Source organism: Otolemur garnettii, unplaced genomic scaffold (assembly GCF_000181295.1).
Source record: "Otolemur garnettii isolate 467f Iridium unplaced genomic scaffold, OtoGar3 scaffold00218, whole genome shotgun sequence".
Taxonomy (NCBI): Eukaryota; Metazoa; Chordata; class Mammalia; order Primates; family Galagidae; genus Otolemur; species Otolemur garnettii.
In genome coordinates, this window is record NW_003852613.1 from 727,212 (window position 1) to 749,081 (window position 21,870).

The 21,870-nt window shown below is 51.9% G+C and overlaps 2 protein-coding genes across 4 annotated transcripts in view; one reads left to right on the top strand and one right to left on the bottom strand.

Annotated features, from left to right (window-relative positions):
- Window positions 1-250: 250 nt before the first annotated feature.
- Window positions 251-8,445, bottom strand: LOC100955101 (mitotic-spindle organizing protein 2B). Its single transcript, XM_003801691.3, has 3 exons — window positions 8,226-8,445; window positions 7,908-8,056; window positions 251-744 (listed from the first exon to the last, which is right to left on the bottom strand). Exons 1-3 carry the CDS (start codon window positions 8,387-8,389, stop codon window positions 587-589), a joined length of 471 nt encoding a protein of 156 aa, XP_003801739.1. The 5' UTR covers window positions 8,390-8,445; the 3' UTR covers window positions 251-586.
- Window positions 8,446-9,004: 559 nt separating this feature from the next.
- SMPD4 (sphingomyelin phosphodiesterase 4) overlaps window positions 9,005-21,870 on the top strand; it is a 27,368-nt gene continuing 14,502 nt past the window's right edge. For 2 of the 3 annotated variants that reach the window (XM_003801728.3, XM_012812697.2), the window contains exons 1-9: window positions 9,005-9,079; window positions 12,263-12,346; window positions 14,029-14,115; window positions 15,177-15,319; window positions 15,797-15,872; window positions 16,575-16,683; window positions 16,792-16,844; window positions 16,969-17,120; window positions 19,422-19,554. In XM_003801728.3, coding sequence (XP_003801776.1) covers window positions 9,005-9,079; window positions 12,263-12,346; window positions 14,029-14,115; window positions 15,177-15,319; window positions 15,797-15,872; window positions 16,575-16,683; window positions 16,792-16,844; window positions 16,969-17,120; window positions 19,422-19,554 — 912 coding nt within the window. Of the gene's footprint in view, window positions 9,080-12,262; window positions 12,347-14,028; window positions 14,116-15,176; window positions 15,320-15,796; window positions 15,873-16,574; window positions 16,684-16,791; window positions 16,845-16,968; window positions 17,121-19,421; window positions 19,555-21,870 lie in introns of those variants that run through there. The other variant, XM_023508011.1, reaches the window with a different exon arrangement.

Consider the following 21,870-nt stretch of genomic DNA (forward strand, 5'->3'; position numbering starts at 1 on the left):
GACTAAAGTGTAAGAGCTCAGAACTACAGAGTTTAAATCCAAGGTCTGTGGATGGGGAAGTCCAGGAAATCCCTAAAACCACAGATCCTATGTGTAAGGCCAGGACATTTTGGAAGAAAGCATTAGTGAATTCCATGGCACTTAGGAGCCACAGATCACAACATGCCCGTGCTAACCTGCCCAATCCAATGTAATCTGGAAGGCAGCGTTCTCCCTCTGAGCTCGCACTGCGTCTTGGTGCTGTCAGCAGGCTTGGCTGTACCTTTTGCTTGGAATGAAGTGTGTTGATGTCTGTTTATAAAAGACCTGTCAATACATTATTTCTCTCAGACTTAAAAATCGGGGCCAGGAAGTTATCCAAGTTTAAGTCACTTGGTGAGTTCAGCTGTAGCATAACCAGGACCAGCACAAAGAACTCATTCTAAGTCTTTGTACCTTAATTTATTCAAAAGTGATAGAGAACATCTGATGTGGACCCTCTGCTGTTCAGAACAGTTCATTATCACCTGATTGGAATATAATACAGTCTTTGCTGGGAGGATGTGAAACCTCAGCAGGCCTCTGTGTGTCAAGTCCCTGCCAGTCCTTAGGAGCTGCTCCGGGTGGGGCTCTTGCCAGGCCCGCCCACCTTGGGCAGCCTGGTGGCACTGGGCTGGCGGGGTGTCCTCTGGCTGGGTCCTTCCCGGCTGCTGCGTTCTGCTAGGCCTGGTGTTCCACCAAGCGTGGTGCCGCCTTTGTTTCTCCCTGAGGACACAGAGAGCATAGATGTTAGAAATGGCAAGTGTTGTGCTCACAGCAGCCCTGCTATACGTGTGACAGCATTTGTGTCTATGGGTCTGTCAAAGCCATTTCTACTGCAGACCCTATGTCTAACCCAAGTCCTGAGGCACAGGAGACAGCTCATCCCAGAGAAAACCCTGGCAGTGTGCAGGGCTGTGTTAGCATGTGACCCAGGGAGAAGCTTTGGAAGGAGCAACTGGGAATGTCCGAGAAGCACACACACCATCGCCTGCATAGGGAAGAAGAGCTGGGCTGGTCACACTTGGCTGGGATAGCATATGTGGTTGGCCCCATTCCCCATGCCAGCAGCAGAGGGCTTGAACAAACCTCTGTGAACAACCACAATGGACCCTCCCTCTGAGCAGCCCCAACCAGACTGACAGGAAACCCAGCAGTTGCTAAGTACTTCAGTCAGGCTTCTGATTTGGGAAGCACTTTCTCACATTTTGCTACCAGAATATTCTATGAAGACAGTATTTAGCCTCTTACTCTCACATTCTCCTACCCAAGTATTCTGTGAACACAGTATTAAGCCTCTTACTTTTGGATTTAGCCACTGGACTTCATGATTGGGTTCCTGCTGAGATTTTCCTTCTACTACTTTATTCTTAGATGAAGACCACCAGTTCTGATTTCATTTATAATTTGCTTACTCTACTTTTTAGAAAAGATAGCCAGGGAACCCCTCAACCACAGTTGGGCCAAAGCTTTTTTGAGACAGAGTTTTACCATATTACCCTCGGTAGAGTGCTGTGGCATCACAGCTCATAGCAACCTCAAACTCTTGGGCTTAAGTGATTTTCTTGCCTCAGCCTTAGACTACAGGCACCTGCTACAACACCCAGCTATTTTTTGGTTGCAGTTGTTTAGCAGGCCCAGGTCAGGCTTGAACCTGCCAGGCTTGGTGTATGTGGCTGACGCCCTACTCACTGAGCTATGCGCACCAAGCCAACTAGTTTTTTTTTTTTTTGTAGTTTTTGGCCTGAGCTGGGTTTGAACCCACCACCTTTGGCATATGGGGCCAGCACCCTACTCCTTTGAGCCACAGGCGCCACCCTAACCAGAGCTTGAAGAGTGGCTTCCTCTGGGCTCAGGGTGTTGCTGACAGTAGCGACAGTGACTGAGATGACCCCACTGGAGACAATACATGCCTGGGAAACTGGCTGCAGGATCATTGTCCCTCTCACAGGGCTCTCTTCTGCTCTGGCCTGGTGGGATCCACCCTGTAGGCCCTAACCAGGGCACAGTCCCCCTACATGACCCCCACTGTGGGTCCCCTAGCTCCACCTCCCCTTCCTTTGTCCTGATGAAGGCAGAGTGCCCCCATGCCCCTATGACCCAGCGACATGCAGCTTTTCCCTGCAGGCCTGAACCCCAGCAAGGGCCTTGAATATTCCCAGGCACTGGCTGTTTAGGTCACTGCCTGAGTCACTGAAGGACCAACTGTGCTGCTAAACATGTGGATGTGGCCCTGCCCCCAGCCACATTCTTTGGACCCTCAAGGGAACTGCAGCCTGCCTGGGTGGATACCCCTCCCTCACCCACCCTGAGGATGTGCTGCACCCCAAGTGTACACTCCCCTAACATGTGCTTCAGACTAATCTCCCTGGTGTTCAGTACTTTATTCTCCAGATTCCAACCAGCTCTGCCTCGGGAAGGTTTGGTGCAGTCCCTTGTGGGCACTCCCCTGCTGCAACTTTTGGGGTGACTCCAGCCAAGTGTTTGGCCAGAAAGAATCCCCAGCTTGATCCTGGCTCTTCCCAGGCTCCTTACTAAGGTTGGTGGGATAGTGGGCACTGAGGTAGGGTGACTTCCTGGGCGTGAGACACAGCAGGTAAGTGGGGGCTCCTTGGGTTGTTTCTGTTTCACCATCTGTCACCTTGAGCAAGCAGAGGCACCTGGGTTTGAGACTCTGCAGACCCTGAGCCTCCAGAGGCATTTCTAAACCACTTTCCATGCCACCCAGCACTGCTGGTACAATTCTCCCAGTACCCTGAAGTGAAAGGATGGCTTTCTCTATGAGAATTTCTGTGAAGTTCTTGCTCTGAATGAGCAGATCTCTGCTGCCCAGTGGGGTGGCAGGGGTTATGGTGGCATCACCTAGACCTCTTGACAGCTCCTTTGCCTGTCCCCAGCCCTACCTCCCTGGGCTCACACTTAAAATGTTCACACAGTGGATTCCACAAAGATGTAGAGATGGCTTCCCAGAACCAAGAGGTGCAGCCAAGAAGGGGGCGGGGGACTTGGGCCAACGCAGCCCTACCAGTGACTCATGAAAAAGAAAGACACCTGCATTTCTTTTGGTACAAACTGCCATTATCATAGTCAGTAGGCAAGGCTCCCATCCCCTCCATGCACAGCCCTGCCACTCTGTAGTATCTCCCACAATAGGCCGGTGTCCTTCCACAAGCCAGGCTGAATTGCATCTTCTGTACCAGCCTTACCTTGGGTGCTCAAGTGACCATGCACTCTCGGCAAGGGGCATTTCCTGAGGACACAGAAATAAGGCTTGGGGATCCCCTGGGTAACTCACAGCTCTCTACCCCAAGATGCTGTTGAGGGGCCTTAGATGTGAGCCTGATGGAGCCAGCTTCCCTTCAGCCCTGCCACCCACCTGACATTTCACTGTCCCCTCAGTAAAATAACCACAGCCCTCCCACAAACACAGGAAGGGTGTAGAAAGAGCACATAATGCTCATCTTTACATCTGACAGGGCTGCCAAATTCTGGGAGCATGACCCCAAGGTAACTGTGAGCCATGAAAGACATTAAGAAAGCCATGCTGGAACCTCTAGGAGTCACATGCTCTCATGGTCAATGGGTGGAAGTGGAGAGCCCCTGTTATGTGAGGCCTGTTATGTGAGTAGAGGTGGCCCAGAGCAGCAAGGCTGCAGGCCTGAAAACAACAGCCTGCAGGACCTGAAGTGGAAGATGGGGCAATGCCTTACAGTGAAAGGACCAGCTTTGCTCAGCCTGGTCCCTCGGAGTGGGGTCACTGGGTCAGATTGGCTGGGGGAGGGGCTGAGCCAGGTATGACTAGGGGGTGGGGTAGAAGTGAGGGGACAACTGATATACTCAGGCCTGATCCCTGCCAAAGTCAGTGCCTCATGCTCTTCTAGATCTGGGAGTCCTGAAAACAGTGGGTGGTCACTCTGCATTTTGTGACCCCCAGGTAAGTAAATCCTCCCAGTGCAGCAGTCTGCCAGCCTCCTATATAATTAGGGAGTCCCTGGAACTGGGTAGTGGCCAGACCAGAGTGGGATCAGCTCTATCCCTTACCCTAGGTGTGACCTATGAGAGAGTCAAACTATCCCTGTCCACTGCTGGGCAGAGCTGGGGGATGAGGATTTGTCTCCTTCTGCTGGTCCTCAAGGGTGGTCTTTGTTCTCTCACAATGGGAATGCTACCTCACAATACCATGGGCTGGCAGGGACTTGCGTTAGGAAGGGAAAGAACAGAGAATGGGCAAAGGAGCGGTGAGAGAACCCAGAGAAGGAATGAAAACACCTCCAGCCCTGCTCTGGGAGTGGAGACTGTCACTGTGTCAACTCTTCAACGTCATGATGGCTGGTGGCAGCATAGCAGGCCACCCATAACCTCCATAGGCATACAAGCTATCCTGGTGGGAGCCAACTCAGTGCCCCTCAAGGATGGCTGACAGGGTTTGGCGGCCAGAGCAGGAAGCCAGAGTGGTCAGGAAGGTCTGAGCTGTCACCAGCCAGTGTTTTTACCCTCTCTGGCCAGGCACACAGGAAGGGCCTAATCAGAGCTTCCAGAACATGCAGACGTAGTGGCTGCCAACAGACACGCAACATGGAAGGGCACATATGCACTCCTAACTCCCAGCTCAGCCCTGTAGGTGTGCCCACAGACCCCTCCCCTGACACACAACCCTGCCTGGCAGATGCTTGGAAAAGCTGTAAGTGGATATGCAGGAGTGGGACTATACAACAGGAATATGATGTGAACCAGATACCTTTTTTATTAGTGACAGTCTGCTTTGTCACCCAGGCTGGAATGCAGTGGTTGATCATAGCTCACCGCAGCCTCCAACTCCTAAGCTCAAGCAGTCCTCCTACCTCAGCCTCCTGAGGGGCTGGGACTGGAGATGCTATATTGCCTAGGCTGACAACTCTTGAACTCTTGGCCTCAAGCAATTCTCCTGCCTTGGCTTCCTGAAATGCTGGGATTACAAGTGTGAACCACTGTGTGAAGCCCACATACCTAATTTTAAATTTTTTAGTAGCTTTGTAAAAATGTAAAGTAACTGCAAGCTATTCCTTTTAAAAAAGAGAGAGTAGACCTTCACTCAAATAATAGATGCTGCATTTGTTTTTGTACCAAACGTTCACCATCTGCCATGTGCTTTCAGTGTGTTGCAGCTATCCCAGCCATGGGGTGGCTCAGGGCTCCCCTGTCCCCCATCAGGCAGCACAGCTGTGAGTCATGCCTCCCACATACCAAGTGACATCTGATGTGTTCTGGAGGGACATCTTTTTAAACTTAAAGATGCTCAGCAGAATTTAATCTTTCAATGACTCCAGCCCCTCACCATGACAAGCCATCACCCCTCGTGCTTCTGAGGTCTTTTGTGTCCCCTTCTCTGCTGGGTGTGAGTGAGCCTATTGTGTTAGTCCCCTTGGGCCACCTGGAAAGCTGGGGACAGGAACCCAGATGTCTTGCTGTGCCTGCTGCAGCTTGGAGAGGCAGCCTGAGTGGGGCTGGCCCATGGCCTATGGCCACTGCACACCCCGGTCTGTGGGAAAGCTATGGCCATTACACTCTTGGCTGGGTCACTCTGACAGCCCCCTTATTTTCTCTACCCCATATTCTGCCATTAACAGGGCAGCTGGGAGATCTATGTGGTCAGAGTCTATGACACTCAGGCCTCAGAGACCTCTCTAGTGGCCTCTGTTTCTCAGTCTCAGCTCTCCCAGGGAGGCACTCATCTGCCCCACTGGGCATGCCCCCAGGGCCTCCCCAGCCTCACTCCTTACCTTCTAGGCCTAGCAGGACCAGAAAAGCAAATGACCCTGAGGGGCCCAGGGCTCCAGGCTACTCCTGTCCTTGTGCTAGTGGCTTCCTTCCCACCTCAGTCAGGGCCCCACTCACTGTCCCCACACCCATGTTCCCATTGCTGTGCCCTCCTCACTCCCCTCTTCCTGCCCCAGGCCCAGGAGCACGTGGACAGCACATGATGCTGGGCACCTCTGCCCTACCCCTCTCACCCCCCAGCTAGGAGGGCTGCAGTGCCTCCTCCCCACCCTCCCCTGTTTAGCCCTTGCTGCTGTGGCTCTGAAGCCTCTGGAGGCCAGACAGGGCATTACTGTTCTTCACCTGGCCACATCTCTCACCAAACCAAGTGTGTACATCTCACATCCCTGCCATGTTCAGTGCTGCAAGCTGGCTGAATACCCAGAGCCACCCTGGAATGAGCAGCAATGTCCCCCTGAGTGACGAGGACTACGTACTCAGTTCCTCCCAGCCTCTTAAAACCCACCCCTCAACCTCATCTCAGCCTGTGGTCCGCCCACCCACACCTGCGCCTTACTGGGCCTGAGCACCAGGGGGCACCTAGAGCAGGGAGGTGGGCCATCTGGGGACAGATATGGAGAAGGGGCAACCAGGGTACCCCTGGACTCTCGTATCTGGGCCCCCCACCTCACCTCAAATGGTGATGCCTAGATAAGACCTCCAAGGAATCAGGCAGGAAAGGAGACTCTTTCCCAGGGTGGCTCATGGAACACGCATACATCATTCATCTGGTGCTGCCCAGGAGGCGTGGAGGAGGGATGACCATCATTTCAGCCTCCAGACCCCCCATGCAGGTGGAAGATGGCTTCTAGGAGGCTGTGCTCTCCATGGCATACCACACTGTCCCCTGCCTGATGTTCGCAGGGGTCACGTCTTGCTTGCCAGAGTCAGCCTCTGAGGTACAGGGGTGTTAGGCCCATCCCCGGACAAAAGCCTTATCCAGAAATAATATAGTAATGTGTCTCTGATAAACCCCAGAAACCAGGCCCGTCTCTAAGCGCCATAGCACTGATGGCCTGCTTGGTTCTGCCCTTGCAGCTCAGAGCTGCTCAGGCCTCCTGGGAACACTGCAATTTCCATGGAAACAGCAGAGTACACCAACCCCCAGAGATAAGCCAATAAACACGACCTGCAAAAGGAGAGAACAGGCAGCAAGAGAAGCAGAGGGAACTGGGGGGCCCTGGAGAGAGAGGCGAGTGTGCCACAGCTGGGCCATGGAGCAGAACTGGAGAGGCCTCAGGCCGCCAGCCAAAGGGAGGGCCTTGCAGGGGGGATACTGCTCCTGGCAAAGAGAAAGGCCTCTGGAGGTCAGAGAGAGACACAAACAGAGCAGTCAGAGGTTGGGTCACTGAGGAGGCTGGAGTGTGGGTGCCCTGCTCTGGCCAGGGGGCATGGGCATCCAGGGCCCTGGCACTCCCATCTAGGGGCAAGCCTGACCCCTGCCCCCACTCAGGATGCCTGTGCCAGCGTCCTCACACTTTCATGCATGAAGCCTGCCATGGACCTCCATCCATTTGCTGTATTTCAGAAGGTTTCAAATAGCTATAGGATACAGAACCAACATGCAGGGAGGATGAGCTGAGGCAGGGACCAGGCGCCACTGTGACATACTCTCTCCCCTAGGTATGACCACGGAGAGTGAGGAAGCCCTCAGGCCTCCACACGCTGAAAAAGTTCCAGGGCAGCCAGGAGCTAATGCTCATTCTCGTCCTGTGGTTCTCAGAGGAAAGCTGGCCAGGCTCCTGGGCAAGACCTGGGGTACAGGGTGGCCGCAAGGCCTCCGCCTGCGCTGCTCCCTGAGTGCTTCCCTGGAGGCTGCAACGCCGCAGGACAGGGAACAAAGCCGTGTTTGTGGGAGGAAGGCAGACACGAGTAAGTGAGGCGGGAAAGGCCGAGGCAGAGTCTGCTCCCACCATCCTGGGGCACCCACGCTGTGTCCACCTGCCCTCGACATACATTCCCAAGGGCAGCAACGAGGCCAAGGAATGGAGCCCACGGATGGGCCCTGCAGGTCCTGGTTAAAGACTGACGGCCTGGCCACTCAGGGCCCAGCCTGCCCTCCTCCCGCCCGCCACGCCCGCCCCAGTTCTGACCTCGGGGCTCAGGCGCGCTCGCCGTGGGCAGAGACGCGGCCGCAGGGTCCTGGGGCTCGCTCGCCAACCTCTGCCCAGCACACATGGACTTGAGCATCTGGAACACGGCAAGGGGGGCCACGTTCAGCTTGAGCAGGTCCACCAGGATCCTGGCGAGAACAAACGCGGTGCGCAGTGAGCCCTCCCCGCCGCGGGCCGAACCTCCCCAAGGACGGTGACCAGGGCGGAGGCGCTTCTAGACCGGCGGGCCGGGACCCGGGGCCGGAGGGCGGGACGGTAGGAGGGCAGGGGTGTTGGGGCTGCCCCACGCTCGCTCACTTGAACACGTCGGGGTCGATGGCGCCGCCCGCCGCCTGCGCCAGTTCGTACAGCTCCATCTCCTCGGCGCTCAGCACCTTCTTGCGCCGCAGCGCGAGCTTCTGCCGCGCCGCCTCCAGCCCCGGGGCTGACCCCGGCCCAGGCCCGGGGCCTTGCGCCGCCATTTGCGCGGCCCGCGGGAGGTGCGCGCCCCGCCTCACAGCGCCCCCTACCGCCGCGGCCGCAGTCCCGCCCCCAGGCGGCCCCAGCGCGAGGGTGGATCTGGGCCAGATGGCGCCGTCATCCGACCCCCAGGTTTACTGAGCGCCTACTGTACAGTGAGTGTTAGGCATCGCGGGCGCCACCGCGGACCGCAGAGGCCCGCCCCTTGGGTGTCAGGGTTTTCCTGAGAGACTGCGCTGATCATGCTTGCTTAGGGAGCTGCAACCGGCGCACCGACAAGCCCCTACCCGGCGCTCCACACTTGGCCGCCAGAAGGAAGCGTTCAACGGAAAGGGGCCCTTCTGTTCCGCGCCGTTTTCCCACTAGGGGTCAGTCTTCGAGCGCCCTAATCAACAGCTTCTGCTTGTGCGCACGCGCGCACCTTGGGGTGGCTAAGGTGCACGAGCGCGGGCGGAAGGGCGCGGTTGCCGCCACTACCCTCGCGCATTCAACTGCGGACCACACCCCCACAACCGGGGCGCCTTTCGTTTTGCGCACGCGCCTTTTGAGGTATCCCGGCAGAGAGGCGGGGGTGATTTTCCCGCGCAGCCAGGGGGCGTTACGCCGCGCGCAGCTTGATGACGACATTTCGTCGCCTGGAGTGCGAATGGCGGCTTTCATTCCTGAGGCGAGCGGCGCTATGGCTCCCCCAGGTAAGTAGCGGGAGGCACGCGCGAAACGTCCTCTCTCCCCACCGTTCTCCGCGAGTCCCGGCACTCTCTGCCCTGGCCGGGCGGCGGGGGAACCGAGGGCTCCCAAGTGGTCCCTCATATCACCTTCCCAGGCCACGCCTTTATGCCGCCTTCCAGCGCAGTTCAGCACACCCTGGCCCGACAGGTGCTTGGATAACGTTAGTTGAATGAGTTGAGGGAAGGAGAGCTCCTAAAGTTGAGCCTTGGGGCCAACAAGCGTCGTGGGAGGAAAAGCCTGGTGCGTGTCCTGGCGCGCCCCTTTTCCCGGAGTGGCGGGACTTCTCCCAGCCTCTGGGGTAGGGGCTCCGCATGGCCACTAAACGGGACATTTGTGAGCACCAGGGAGGTGGGAGGACACGCTGCTTCTTAGCCGCCAGAGGCAGCCCTGAGGCCCTCGGACTTCCCTGGACATGGTGAGCGTGGCCGCCCTCAGGAGGAACCTTAGGGTCGGAAGCAGCTCCTGAAGAAAAAGGGGTGTAGGAGGGACGGGATGGAGCCGCGTGTGGGGGAGAGTGGCCCGGGCGCAGGGTCAGAAGGGTGTGTGGACACTGCCGTCTCTTAGAAAGCCCTGGGTTTGGCTCAAGCGGCTAAGGCGCCAGCCACATACACCTAAGGTGGCGGGTTCGAATCCCCAGCCCGGGCCCGCCAAACAACAATGACGGCTGCAACCAAAAAATGGCCAGGCGTTGTGGCGGGCGCCTGTAGTCCCAGCTACTTGGGAGGCTGAGGCAGGAGACTCACTCGAGCCCAGGAGTTGGAGGTGGTTGTGAGCTGTGATGCCACGGCACTCTACCCAGGGGGATAGCTTGAGGCTCCGTCTCCAAAAAAAAAAAAAAAGAAGCCCTAGGTTTGATCTCTCTAATCCTCGATTCAGACCTTGCCTGCAGAAGCTTCCTCTGAGCAAAGAGATGCTTTCAGTTCATCACTTCTAAAGCTCTCTGCCCTTTTCAAACAGTCCACCATGTTACGCTGCTTTGATCATTTTGCAGTGTTTTCTTGACCAAATGTGTCAAGACTGACTTACGTTTTCCTTAAAACTGAAATTGATAGACTGGGCACGGTGTCTCACTCCTGGAGCTCTAGGAGGCCAACGGCACGGGGAGGTGGAATTGTTTGATATGGGGAGTTGGAGACCAGACTGAGCAAGAGCCAGAAACAAACAACAACAACAGAAAACCCCAAAACTGAAATGGATAGCTACTTGAATTAAGAATGAAAAACAAGGGGCGGCGCCTGTGGCTCAAAGGAGTAGGGTGCTGGCCCCATATGCTGGAGGTGATGGGTTCAAACCCAGCCCCAGCCAAAAACTGCAAAAAAAAAAAAAGATGAAAAACAAAAGAAGTGTTCCTGTTGTCACGTGTCAGAGGCTCTGGTCTCAATCTCTCAGCTGCCTACAAGGCTTCCCTACCTGCCTTTCTGGTTCCATGTAGCCTGACAGGTGCCAGCTCAGCACCTTTACTGATGCAGTTGGCAGAGCAGAACTGGTTCAGCAAAGCCATCACTAACCATCAGTGGGACCCAACAGGCTTCCTCTCTGCTCTTTCCAAGTCGGGGTGTTTTCTGTGCCAGGCCCTGGTGGGCAGAGAGGTGGGAATCCGCAGAGTTGATCCTCATTTTCTGACAGCTCATTCAAAGGCTCCCTTGGTGCAGTTTGCTCTTTCTCTCCCATCCTTCATTCGTTAACTGCATAGAGCACAAGTAACTTGGAGGGTATTTGTCCACCTGTCTCAGATATATTATAATAATACAGAAGTGTATTATTTTAATCTTGTCTCTGCTGTTCATTATCTGGATGTAGGCAAGTGATTTATCACCTTTCTGCCTCTGATTTATCATCTGAACTAATGTCTTACAGTTGTTTTGGGTTGTGTTTTCTCTTCTTGCTTAACAAACTTAGCAGCTTTAAAGCAGCTCCTGGTTACTATCTCACAGTTATGTCTTCAGAAGTCCAAGAAGGCTCAGCTGAGTATCACAAGGCTGAAATGAAGGTGTCAGTGGCTTTGCTCTTATTTGGAGTTTCTAGAGAAGAATCTGCATCCTAGCTCATTCAGGTTGCTGGCAGAAAGTACTTCCTTGGAATTGTTGAAGTGAGGTCCCCTGTGTTCTTGCTGGCTGTGAGCCAGGGACCATTTTGTATTTTAATTGCATCTGTAGAATTCCTTCACAGTAATGCCCAGATGATGTTTGATTGAACACCCAGGGGATAGGAATCTTTTTTTTTTCTTTTTTGTTACAGAGTTTTTACTTTATAAAAATAGAGTGTTGCGGCATTACAGCTCACAGCAACCTCCAACTCCTGGGCTTAGGTGATTCTCCCGCCTCAGCCTCCCAAGTAGCTGGGACCACAGGCACCTGCCACAATGCCTGGCTATCCTTTTCTGGTAGTTTGGCCAGGGCTGTGTTCGAACCCACCACCCTTGGTATATAGGGCTAGTGCCCTAATCACTGAGCCACAGCCGCCCATGGGGATAGGAATCTTGAAGATCTGTCTTTAGAATTCTCCCTCTCACTGAGGATTAAGTGAGGAAATATGCGAAGAGCCCTTAGAGATAGTCCTAGCATAGAGTAAGTGCTACACAAGTGCCACCAAGGATTCACTGCCACAAACTCACCTCTGAAGCTAGCCACTGTGGACTGCATGAAAAGGGCACTTTTGGCTGGGTGCAGTGCCCATTTTCTATAATCTCAGGATTTGGAGAGTCTGAGGTGGAAGGATAGTTTGAGCCCAGAAGCTTGAAACCAGCCTCTGTAGTATCTAGATCAGGGGTCCTCAAACTTTTTAAACAGGGGGCCAGTTTACTGTCCCTCAGACTGTTGGAGGGCTGGACTGAGGGTTCCAGGACGAGTCGGCTGCTAAGCAGGACAGCCAGCGGCGGCAAAAACATCCGGTGGGCCAGATAAATGCCCTAAGCAGGCTGCATGTGGCCCATAGACCATAGTTTGAGGACGCCTGATCTAGATATTATGTTAAAAAAAAAAAATTAGCCAGATATGGTGTCATGCACTAAAACATAGGATGTAGCAGTGCAGTGTGTGGTGAGTCACACAAATGTTCTCTTCAGCATAAACATTCTCTTGGGCATTAGGAACCTACATATTCTGTTGTGTGGCAGATGCTGAGATTTCATCTTTGTTTTTTCACAGTGGTTTGCTAAGGTGGCCGTTTCTGACTCTCCACTAGAGGCTACCATGGCATTCCCTCATCTGCAGCAACCCAGCTTCCTGCTGGTGAGTATCAACTGCACACGTTGAGTATCAGCATGACTACAGTTGTGTAGCTAGTGTTTGTTTTGGAGGGGCGTGTGATGGAAATCATGCCAGAGCTGGGGTTAGAACCCTGCAGCTTGACTTTGTTTCTCTATTACTGCAGGACCTTAAGTGTATTCACTGCTGAGCTCTGGTTTTCTCCTCCACGAGACAAGTTGATTCAAATACTGTTTTCCCTGCTCCCCAGGGTGTGGGGAAGAGGAGCAAGTATAAAGGATGTATCTTCATGACCTGTAAATCCTTATGCAGATGTGGAGAGTTCCAACAATCATAACTGTCATCAGTGAAAATGGAGGGACACTGCTGTGCTGCAGTGTCCAGAACTGTACTTTAAGTGTTAACATGATGCTGAGAGGTCAGGTATAAGGCAGGTGTCAGAAGTGAAGGTTCCCAATTTCAGTTCCAGAAGATGCTTTTTTTTTTTTTTTTTTTTTTGCAGTTTTTGAACCTACCACCTCCGGCATATGGGATTGGTGCCCTAGTCCTTTGAGCCACAGGCGCTGCCCAAATGAACACTTTTTTTTCTTTTAGAGACAGAGTCTCACTTTATAGCCCTCAGTAGAGTGCCGTAGTGTCACAGCTTACAGCAACCTCCAAATCCTGGGCTAAGGCGATTCTGTTGCCTTAGCCTCCCAAGTAGCCGGGACTATAGGCGCCCGTCACAACGCCTGGCTACTTTTGCTGTTACAGTTTGGTCGGGGCCAGGTTTGATACCACCTTCGGTATGTGGGGCCAGCGCCCTACTCAATGATCCACAGGTGCCGTCCCAGAAGATGCTTTTTGTAAACATTGATTTGGAGTAGCATTCCTCCTGGGTGTGCCCCACTAGAGCCAGTAGGTCTAACCTATAGCCTAATGGCTTAGGTATCCATTTTTGCTTAGACCCTGTAGAAGCCACCTTGCTTAGAGGTAAGCAAGGACTTAGACACCCTTGGGAGAGCCATGTAGGTGGAATCTTGGTGTTTCTTTCTAATCTGAATCTCTTTGCTCAGAGACCATTTTTTTCCTTATAGTCAGAGTCCTTTCCCTGAATCCCGTAGGCTCAGTTGTATTTCCCTAGTCATCGTCCAGAGTATTTTCTGGCCTATCCATCACCTTTGTGATTAGTGTCTACTCGGCTGAAGCTATCTGTAATTTTAGCCTGCCCTGTGTTTTCAGGTCACGAGTTTAGTAGGCTCACTGCTGGTGAAAGCACAGCTTGGTGAAGAGGGCTTCTGTTGTGCCTGCAAATTGGACATTCTCACTGACGATCATAGCTATATAATCATGGGTGGTTAGTCAGGTGGGAAGTTTCCAGTTCCTATGAATAGACTCAGCAAACCATGGTCTGTGGGAGGCACCCTCCACAGTAGGAGTGGTCTCCTGTGAGGTTGAACCCTACTTAGGGATCAGCCCTCCAAGGTGACTGTAGCCACGTGAGGAGGATGCTGGGAAGCAGGCCTGAGCACAGCTGGTCTGGAGAGAACCACAGCCTCTCTTCTAGTAGCATCCTTTGGCCCACTGGTCACATGTGTGACCCCGTGCATGAGGTGCTGGGGGCAGAGCAGTGCTTGCGTGTCTGACCCACATCTATTACTTGACTGGAGCCAGAAAAGCTGCAGCGCAAATCTGCTTGTGACTTTTAGCTTTGTTCTGTCTTCCAGGCCAGCCTGAAAGCTGACTCTATAAATAAGCCCTTTGCACAGCGGTGCCAAGACTTGGTTAAAGTCATCGAGGATTTTCCAGCAAAGGTACAGGTCTGCTGGGTCTCTTTGGGGCTGGGCTTCTGCATTCCTGGAAAACTATCAGTCACTGATTCCTTCCTCTGTGGCACAGAGGCCTGACCCAGTATCTCTCATATTTGTGGAGATGTTTAAGCATGTAGACCAGTGGATCACAGGTGCTTCTCTCCCTCGGGACACTGGGCAGTGTCTGAGACTTTTTTGGTTGTCTTGATTGAGGGCAGATGGGGCATGTGCTCCTGGCATCTAGTAGGCAGAGGCCAAGGATGCTGGAAATATCCTTCAACACACAGGAGAGCCCCAGCAGCAAAGAAGTACCCAGCCTGAAATGTCAGTAGCACCAAGATTGAGAGACTCTGATGTGCATACTGAAAATGTGTGTTCACACCTGGGGCTGGGCACAGTGTGTAATCCCAGCACTTGGGAGGTGGAAGTGGGTGGATTGCCTGAGCTTACAGGTTGGAGACCAGGCTAAGCCAGAGTGAGACCTCATTTCTAAAAAATAGCCAGGTACTATGGTGGGTGCCTGTAGTCCCAGCTACTTGGGAGGCTGAGGCAAGAGAATCACTTGAGCCCTAGAGTTTGAGGCTGCTGTGAGCTAAGATGCATTCTACCAAGGGCAACAAAGTGAGACTCTGTTGCAAAAAATATTTATATATCATACCTGGAATCATCAAGCCCAGAAAGCTGGCCTGTTCAGAGGCCTAATACTGATGGCAGTAGGTCGGTTGTGTTTTGGGGGTTTCACTGAGACAGGATGTTGCCACCCTTTAAAAAAAACTCTTTAAATCAGAATTTTCTGACATTTTAAATAGTCTTTTAATCATAGGTTGACTTATTTAACTGGCCTGGGTCATGGTGCTCAGTATGCCATGCAACCCAGCAGGAGAATCAAACTCCTGTTCCCACTGGCATACTGTACCAGGGTTCCAGGGGTGCACAGCTGGTCCCGAAGGTCTCTACCAGGGTTTGACCTCAGAGGGAGCAAGGCAGTGCAAAGTGAAGGACTGGCACTGGGGTAGGAGTGGGTACCCTCCTCAGCACACTGGCCCATGGCCTTACTGTTGCAGGAGCTGCACACCATCTTCCCATGGCTGGTGGAGAGCATTTTTGGCAGCCTGGATGGCATCCTTGTTGGCTGGAACCTCCGCTGCCTGCAGGGGCGCATGAACCCTGTGGAGTACAGCATTGCGATGGAATTTCTAGACCCTGGGTGAGTAGTTTTGTCACCTGAGAAGAGCTGGGTGCTTCCTCAGGTGATCTTGTTTTTTAAATCAGTCTGTTTCTTTAAATAATCGAAGGCTGGGTGTAGTGACTCACACTTACACAATCCCAGCATTTTGAGAGTCATGGCAGGAGGATTACTAGAGGCCAGGAGTTTGGGATGAGATCTGACCAACACAGGAAGACCTTGTTTCTGCAAAAAAACTTTTTAAAGATTAGCCAGATATGGTGGTGCATGTCTGTACTCCCAGCTACTTGGGAGGCTAAGGCAGGAGGATTGCTTAAACTCAGGAACTTGAGGATGCAGGAAGTTGCAGTCAAACCACTGCACTCTAACCCCAGCTACAGAGCAAGACCATGTCTTTAAAAAAAAAAAAAAAGAAAAGAAAAAAATGAAAGAGACAGTCAAAATAAGACAGTTTATAGTTCATTTGTCCTGTTTTTGTTTGTTTACTTTTATATTCAGTGGCCCAATGATGAAGTTGGTTTATAAACTTCAAGCTGAAGACTATAAGTTTGACTTTCCTGTCTCCTACCTGCCTGTAAGTGAACTGTGGTGGGGAGAGTGGTGCTGGGGGCAGTCAGCCCTGTATAGTGGCTGTGGTGGTGGGCAGGCTGGGGCTCAGAGGGTTGGTGACAGTGGGCAGGAGAATGTCACAGTGACTGTTCAGTGTCCAGGAGGTACCACAAATTAGAACCTCAACAGTTAATGAGGTTTCTTTTTTTTTTTTATATACCCCTGTTTATTTGTTGAGGATTTTTTTTTTTTTTTTTTTTTTTGGCAATTTTTGGCCGGGGCTGGGTTTGAACCTGCCACCTCTAGCACATGGGCCTGGCACCCACCCCCTTGAGCCACAGGCGCCGCCCCCAGTTAATGAGTTTTTAAGGATCATCCCCAACTCTGCCAGTGGAGCAGCTGCCATGCTGCTTGGTTTGCTCCTGGCTAAGGGTCACATAGGGATATGTGACCAATCACTTTGTTTGTCTTTGTCTCCCATCTTCCAGGGGCAAATTGTGGAGTAACTTGTTCGGGCATATGAGAGGCAAAGGATGAGGCTCAAAAATGCTCTTTCTGCTGCTCTTGCAGTTTCCAGGTTTTTTTGAGTATGGTCAGAGAGACCTAAGCAAGGCTCTTATGCTTAAGCACTGCCCACAGGCGGGTTCTGTGTGCTGGTTTCTTCTCCAGCAGCTTTCCAGAAGGGCTGCAGTGGATGGGGTGCCTGCCCACAAACCTCTCTCTGCAGGGCCCCGTGAAGGCATCTATCCAGGAGCGCGTTCTCCCCGACAGCCCTCTGTACCACAACAAGGTCCAGTTCCCTCCAACCGGGGGCCTTGGCTTGAACCTGGTTCTCAGTATCCTTTGGTGGCCCAGTGGTGGGGAGGTTGGGGAAGTGGTTTAGCACACGATACTTGGGTGGCCCAACAACCCTGTGTTATGTTTGCCCCTGACACTACCATCATATCCTTTCGAGTATTACATATTCTTCTTTGCCCTGAGCCTGATCACTCAGAAGGTATGGAAGGGAGGCCCCTGAGGGGATGGGCAAGGCTGAGGCCCAGGGCTTCCCTGAGCTTGCTGGGCACTTGGCAGCCAGGCACAGCCCAGAGCCCAAACTGACGACAAGCTTGGTTTTCCAGCCACTCCCTGTGTCCCTCCATATCCGTACTTCAGACTGTGCCTATTTCATCCTGGTGGACAGGTACCTGTCATGGTTTCTGCCCACTGAAGGCAGCGTGCCTCCCCCACTCTTCTCCAGCCCAGGTGGAGCCAGCCCCTCACCAGCTCCCAGGTAAGGCTGTTCTGGCCATGAAGGGAGTGGCCCGGTCAGTGATGTCACCCATGAGGAGAGTGACGCCATCCTTTGTACAAGGGTCCACAGTTTCCCAATTGTTCTTGTGTGCCTCACCAATGCTAGCTGTCTGAGCCCAGGCTGGGGGCGGGGTGAGGAAAGCATATGTATTTTAGTTCTCAGGGTCCTCGGCCATTGCTGAAATTGTCAGGTCTCTGCTTCCTTAAGGCTTCACTATGTGGGAACCTGCTTCTGTTCTGCTCTGAGCATCCCTCCTACAAGTGGTATCTGAGCCCTGCACTGAGCTGGGGGGTGGGGGGGGCCAAGTGGGAGGGGTTTCTGTGGACAAAGGAGAATAATAGGATTCTGTGTAGGTCCCTGAAACCTGAGGTCTTGGCCTGAGAGTGAGGGCCCGGGCTGAAGAGCTTTTTATGCCAGGCCACACAAGCACAGCATGGGTAGGGAGGAGCACTGGGGGCCCTGATGCCTGGCTACTGCGGGGCCTTATTGGAGCCCTCTTGACTGACTCCCTGGGAGACCCTCCTGCTCCAGTGACAGCTGCCTGTGCTCTTCTGACCCTCCTGAACCTCACGGCACATCTCCTTCCCTGGGGGACTTCATGCCAGCATGTCCCTACAAACGCTGGCTCACTTAGCTGGCAGGTTCAGGCCATGCCTTTACCTACAACTCACACATTTGGGCGGATGCCCCGAGAGGGTGGAGAGTTGGGGGGCACCAGGGAAGAAGAGGTTCCCCAGGTGGCAGCAATGTGGTGATGCTGTGGCTGAGAAGCAGGACACAGAGGTAGGACCGGTTCCTGTCTTCTCAAAGTCAGAATTTAGCTGCCTGTTGGTAGTTGCTTGTCTTTATTTGTCTTATTTGCTTGTCTTTTTTTTTTTTTTTTTTTGATACAGAGCCTCAAGCTATCCCCCTGGGTAGAGTGCCGTGGCATTACAGCTCACAGCAACCTCCAACTCCTGGGCTCAAGCGAGTCTCCTGCCTCCACCTCCCAAGTAGCTGGGACCACAGGCGCCCGCCACAACGCCCGGCTATTTTTTGGTTGCAGCCGTCATTGTTGTTTGGCGGGTCCAGGCTGGGGATTCGAACCTGCCACCTTAGGTGTATGTGGCTGGCGCCTTAGCCACTTGAGCCACAGGCACCGAGCCTTATTTGCTTGTCTTAACTTTGCTTATTTGCTTGTCTTAACTTTGTATTTTAGAGTATTTTCAGACTTAAAAAGGAAAATTGCTGGTGGTGCCCGTAGCACGTGGTTAAGGTGCTGGCCACATGCACCAAGGGTGGTGGGTTTGAACCTGGCCCAGGCCAGCTAAACAGCAATGACAGTTGCAACAACAACCTCAACAAATTGCCATGCATCGTATAAAGACCTTTTCCTATGTCCTTTACCCAGATTTCTGAGTTGTTCATGCTATGCCACACCTGTTTCATCCTTTCTATTTATATATTTTTACCTGGCTCATTTGAGTAAATTATAGATGTGACAGAGCTTTATATGCCAGGCCAGGCAGTGCCCCCTACATGGCTGTAGCACTTCTGGCTTTATCAGGGAATCAGTATTGCTACCAGGCCATCACTTAGTCCTCAGACCCCACTGGGGACTCGCTCCCAGCTACCTGACTCAATGCAGTTATCCTTGCTACATGCAGTGGTGTGTCTAGTCCCCTCAGTCTGAAATGCTCCCTCAGTTTTTCTGTGTCTTTCTAACCCTGAGCCCTCTGAAGTGTGCAGCCACCCCTTTGCTTAGGCTCTGTGGTGTCTGGGCTTTCTTAGCATGAGTGCCACCACAGGGATGCCAGGTCATCCCAGGTAATTCATCAGGAGGACTCTGTCCCTTTGCACCCACTACTGGTGACATTAGTTTGATTACTGGGCCAAGGGAATGTCAGCCTAGATTTACCACTAGAAAGTGGAGAAAGTACATTGTGCCTGGACTGATTAGTAATGAGGATTTAGTGGGAAGATGTGTGGAGACTGTAATTATCAGTACCATTAGCATCCACTGTTGAGTCTCAGCCAAATTAGCTATCAATAGAGCAGTTGCCAAATGCTGAGTTTCTGATTTCATTCCTCCTATACTTGTTAGTGGGTGCTCTGTGGTTAAGACAACTTTTCTCTCTCCCCATGTATTTGTTTGAGTCTTATCAGTAGAGACCTGGCAGTTGTCACGTGGTTCCACAGGTTATGATCTGTTACTTCTGTCCTTGATTATGTTGTTTACATTGCCCCTGGGTTGACCAGCAGGAGCCTCTGACTCAGCAGGCCTGTCCTTGTCTCCCTCAGGACACCAGCCATGCCCTTTGCCTCCTATGGCCTCCACCACACCAGCCTCCTGAAGCGGCACATCTCTCATCAAACATCTGTGAACGCAGACCCTGCCTCCCACGAGATCTGGAGGTCAGAAACTCTACTCCAGGTGAGTGCTGAGGAGGCTGGTCTCTCCTGTATCAGAATGAACTGCTCAGCCACCATCCACCATGTGGACAGAGTCCCAGAGGTGGCCATTCAGTTTGGGGGTAGTTCTAAATTAGTGTTTTTTTTTTCTGCTGTGACATTTAGAAAACAGATGAGAAGAAATCTACCGACTTGTCTCCTTATAGTATGTCATTAACAGTGTTTTCCATCCCAGGGTTCCCTGTCCACAGGAGTTTGTTTTGGTTTTGCTCATGGTGACATAATCATTGCAGAATCTTTAAATTTACAGTGGATGTGTATAAACACTGTCCCCACCCTACCCTGCCCCTCTCTCTTTATTCTGTGTTATTGGAGATGTGTCCTATGCTTGCTGTCATTTGAATAGTAAGCTCCAGGGGCCTGTGACTCCTCCACTTTGGTTGGTAAGGAGCCCCCAGCCCTTCCGTGTCAGGGGATCCAAATAGGAGGCGGCAGAGTCTTTGTGTGCCCTCATGGGCTTCAGCCTCTCATACCAGGCGTGGGCTGGCTTCCTCCTTGAGTGGTCCTGTTCTTCTGAGCAGTGGCAACCTCTAAGGCCCTGGCTGTGTCTCTAAGTACACATTGGAGACTCTGCTGCTTCTGACCTGGATCCTGGGCCTGACTTGGTAGCCATAGCATCACTGGTGACAGCATGGAACGTAGATAAGATGGGGTTTTGGACTCAGCGCCCATAGCACAGTGGTTATGGCGCCAGCCACATATACCAAGGCTGGCAGGTTCAAACGCAGCCTGGGCCTGCTAAACAACAACTGGCAGCCTCAGGAGGTTGGACTGGTAGAAATCATCACCTCTATTCACAGGAGACAGTGGTGGCTCAGGTAGCTCACAGCTGCTATGGACTCAGGACTGTGTCACCCTGTAAGGAAGATAGGTGACCAAGACATAGGCTTGCAGGGTAGAATTGGAAGATTCTGTTTCCTGGACCAATTTTAATTGCAAAATATATGTAACATGATATTTATCACTTTAGCCATTTTTGAGTGTGTGTTCAGTAGTGTTAAGTACATTCACATTGTCATGTATCTAATCTTCAGAATGCCTTTTATTTTGTGAAATTGAAACTATACCCATTAAACATCCTGTCATTCCCTCCCCCTAACATCTGGCACCCACAGTTTTGCTTTCTATTTCTATAAATTTGACTACTTCAGATGCTTATATCTAGAGTATTTCTCTAAACTATGTGGTATTTATTTTTTGCATTGCTTTCTTGTGTCACTTGAACATAATGTCCTAAAGGTTCAATGTTCTGTTGTGTGGCCATACCACATTTTATTTGTCCATCTGTCAGTGGACACTCGGGTTGCTTCTACTTTTTTATTTTCTTGAGACATTTCCAAGCTGTCACCCTGGGTAGAGGCTGTGGCATCATAGCTCACAGCAACCTCCAACTCTTGGGCTGAAGCGATCCTCTTGCCTCAGTTTTTCTATTTTTAGTAGAGTCGGGGGTCTCACTTTTGCTCAGGCTGGTCTCAAACTCCTGAGCTCAAGCTATCCACACACCTCAGCCTCCCAGAGTGCTGGAATTACAGGCATGAGCCACCATGCCCAGCATTTTTTTTTTTTTTTTTTGAGACAGTCTCACTATGTAGCCCTTGGTTCCGTGGTATCACAGAGCTCACAGCAACCTCACACTCTTGGGTTTAAGCAATTTTCTTGCCTCAGCCTCCCAAGAAGCTGGGACTACAGGCTGCTTCTACTTTTTAACTATTAAGAATAACACCACCCAGCGGTGCCTGTGGCTCAAAGGAGTAGAGCACTGGCCCCATATGCTGGAGGTGACAGGTTCAAATGCAGCCCCAGCAAAAAAAAAAAAAAAAAAAAAGAATAACACTGCCCCTGGATGTACAAATATCTCAGCATTCAGCCTTGAATTCTTCGGTGTATACACCAGAATTAGGGTTGCTGGATCGCATGTTAATTCTATGTCTAATTTTTTGAGTGACCACCATACTGTTTTCCACAATGGCGGCACCATTTTTGCCAGTATGTTATTTTCTGTTTTTATTTTTTCCCATAAGTAGCCACCTGATGGGTGTGAAGTGGGGTCTGGTTTTGACTTGTGTGTCTGCAGTGAGTAGTGATGCTCAGCATCCTGTGTGTGCTTGTCCATATGTATGTCTTTAGAGAAATGTCTGTTCAAGTCCTTTCCCCAAGGTAGGTTTTCCAGTTGAGTTTTAGGAGTTTTCTGTATTCTAGATATTCTTTATCAGATACATGATTGGCAAATACATGTTTTCTCCCATTGTATGGAATGCCTTTTTTTTTTTTTTTTTTT

What these genes read in the sequence shown, in the direction of transcription:
- LOC100955101 (XM_003801691.3), bottom strand. Translation starts at nt 8,389, where the DNA reads ATGGCGGCGCAAGGCCCCGGGCCTGGGCCGGGGTCAGCCCCGGGGCTG. An exon ending in ATCGACCCCGACGTGTTCAA is followed by an intron (nt 8,057 to 8,225) that starts GTGAGCGAGCGT and finishes TGTTCTCGCCAG; the next exon opens with GATCCTGGTGGACCTGCTCA. An exon ending in GAGCGCGCCTGAGCCCCGAG is followed by an intron (nt 745 to 7,907) that starts GTCAGAACTGGG and finishes CTGTGTCCTCAG; the next exon opens with GGAGAAACAAAGGCGGCACC.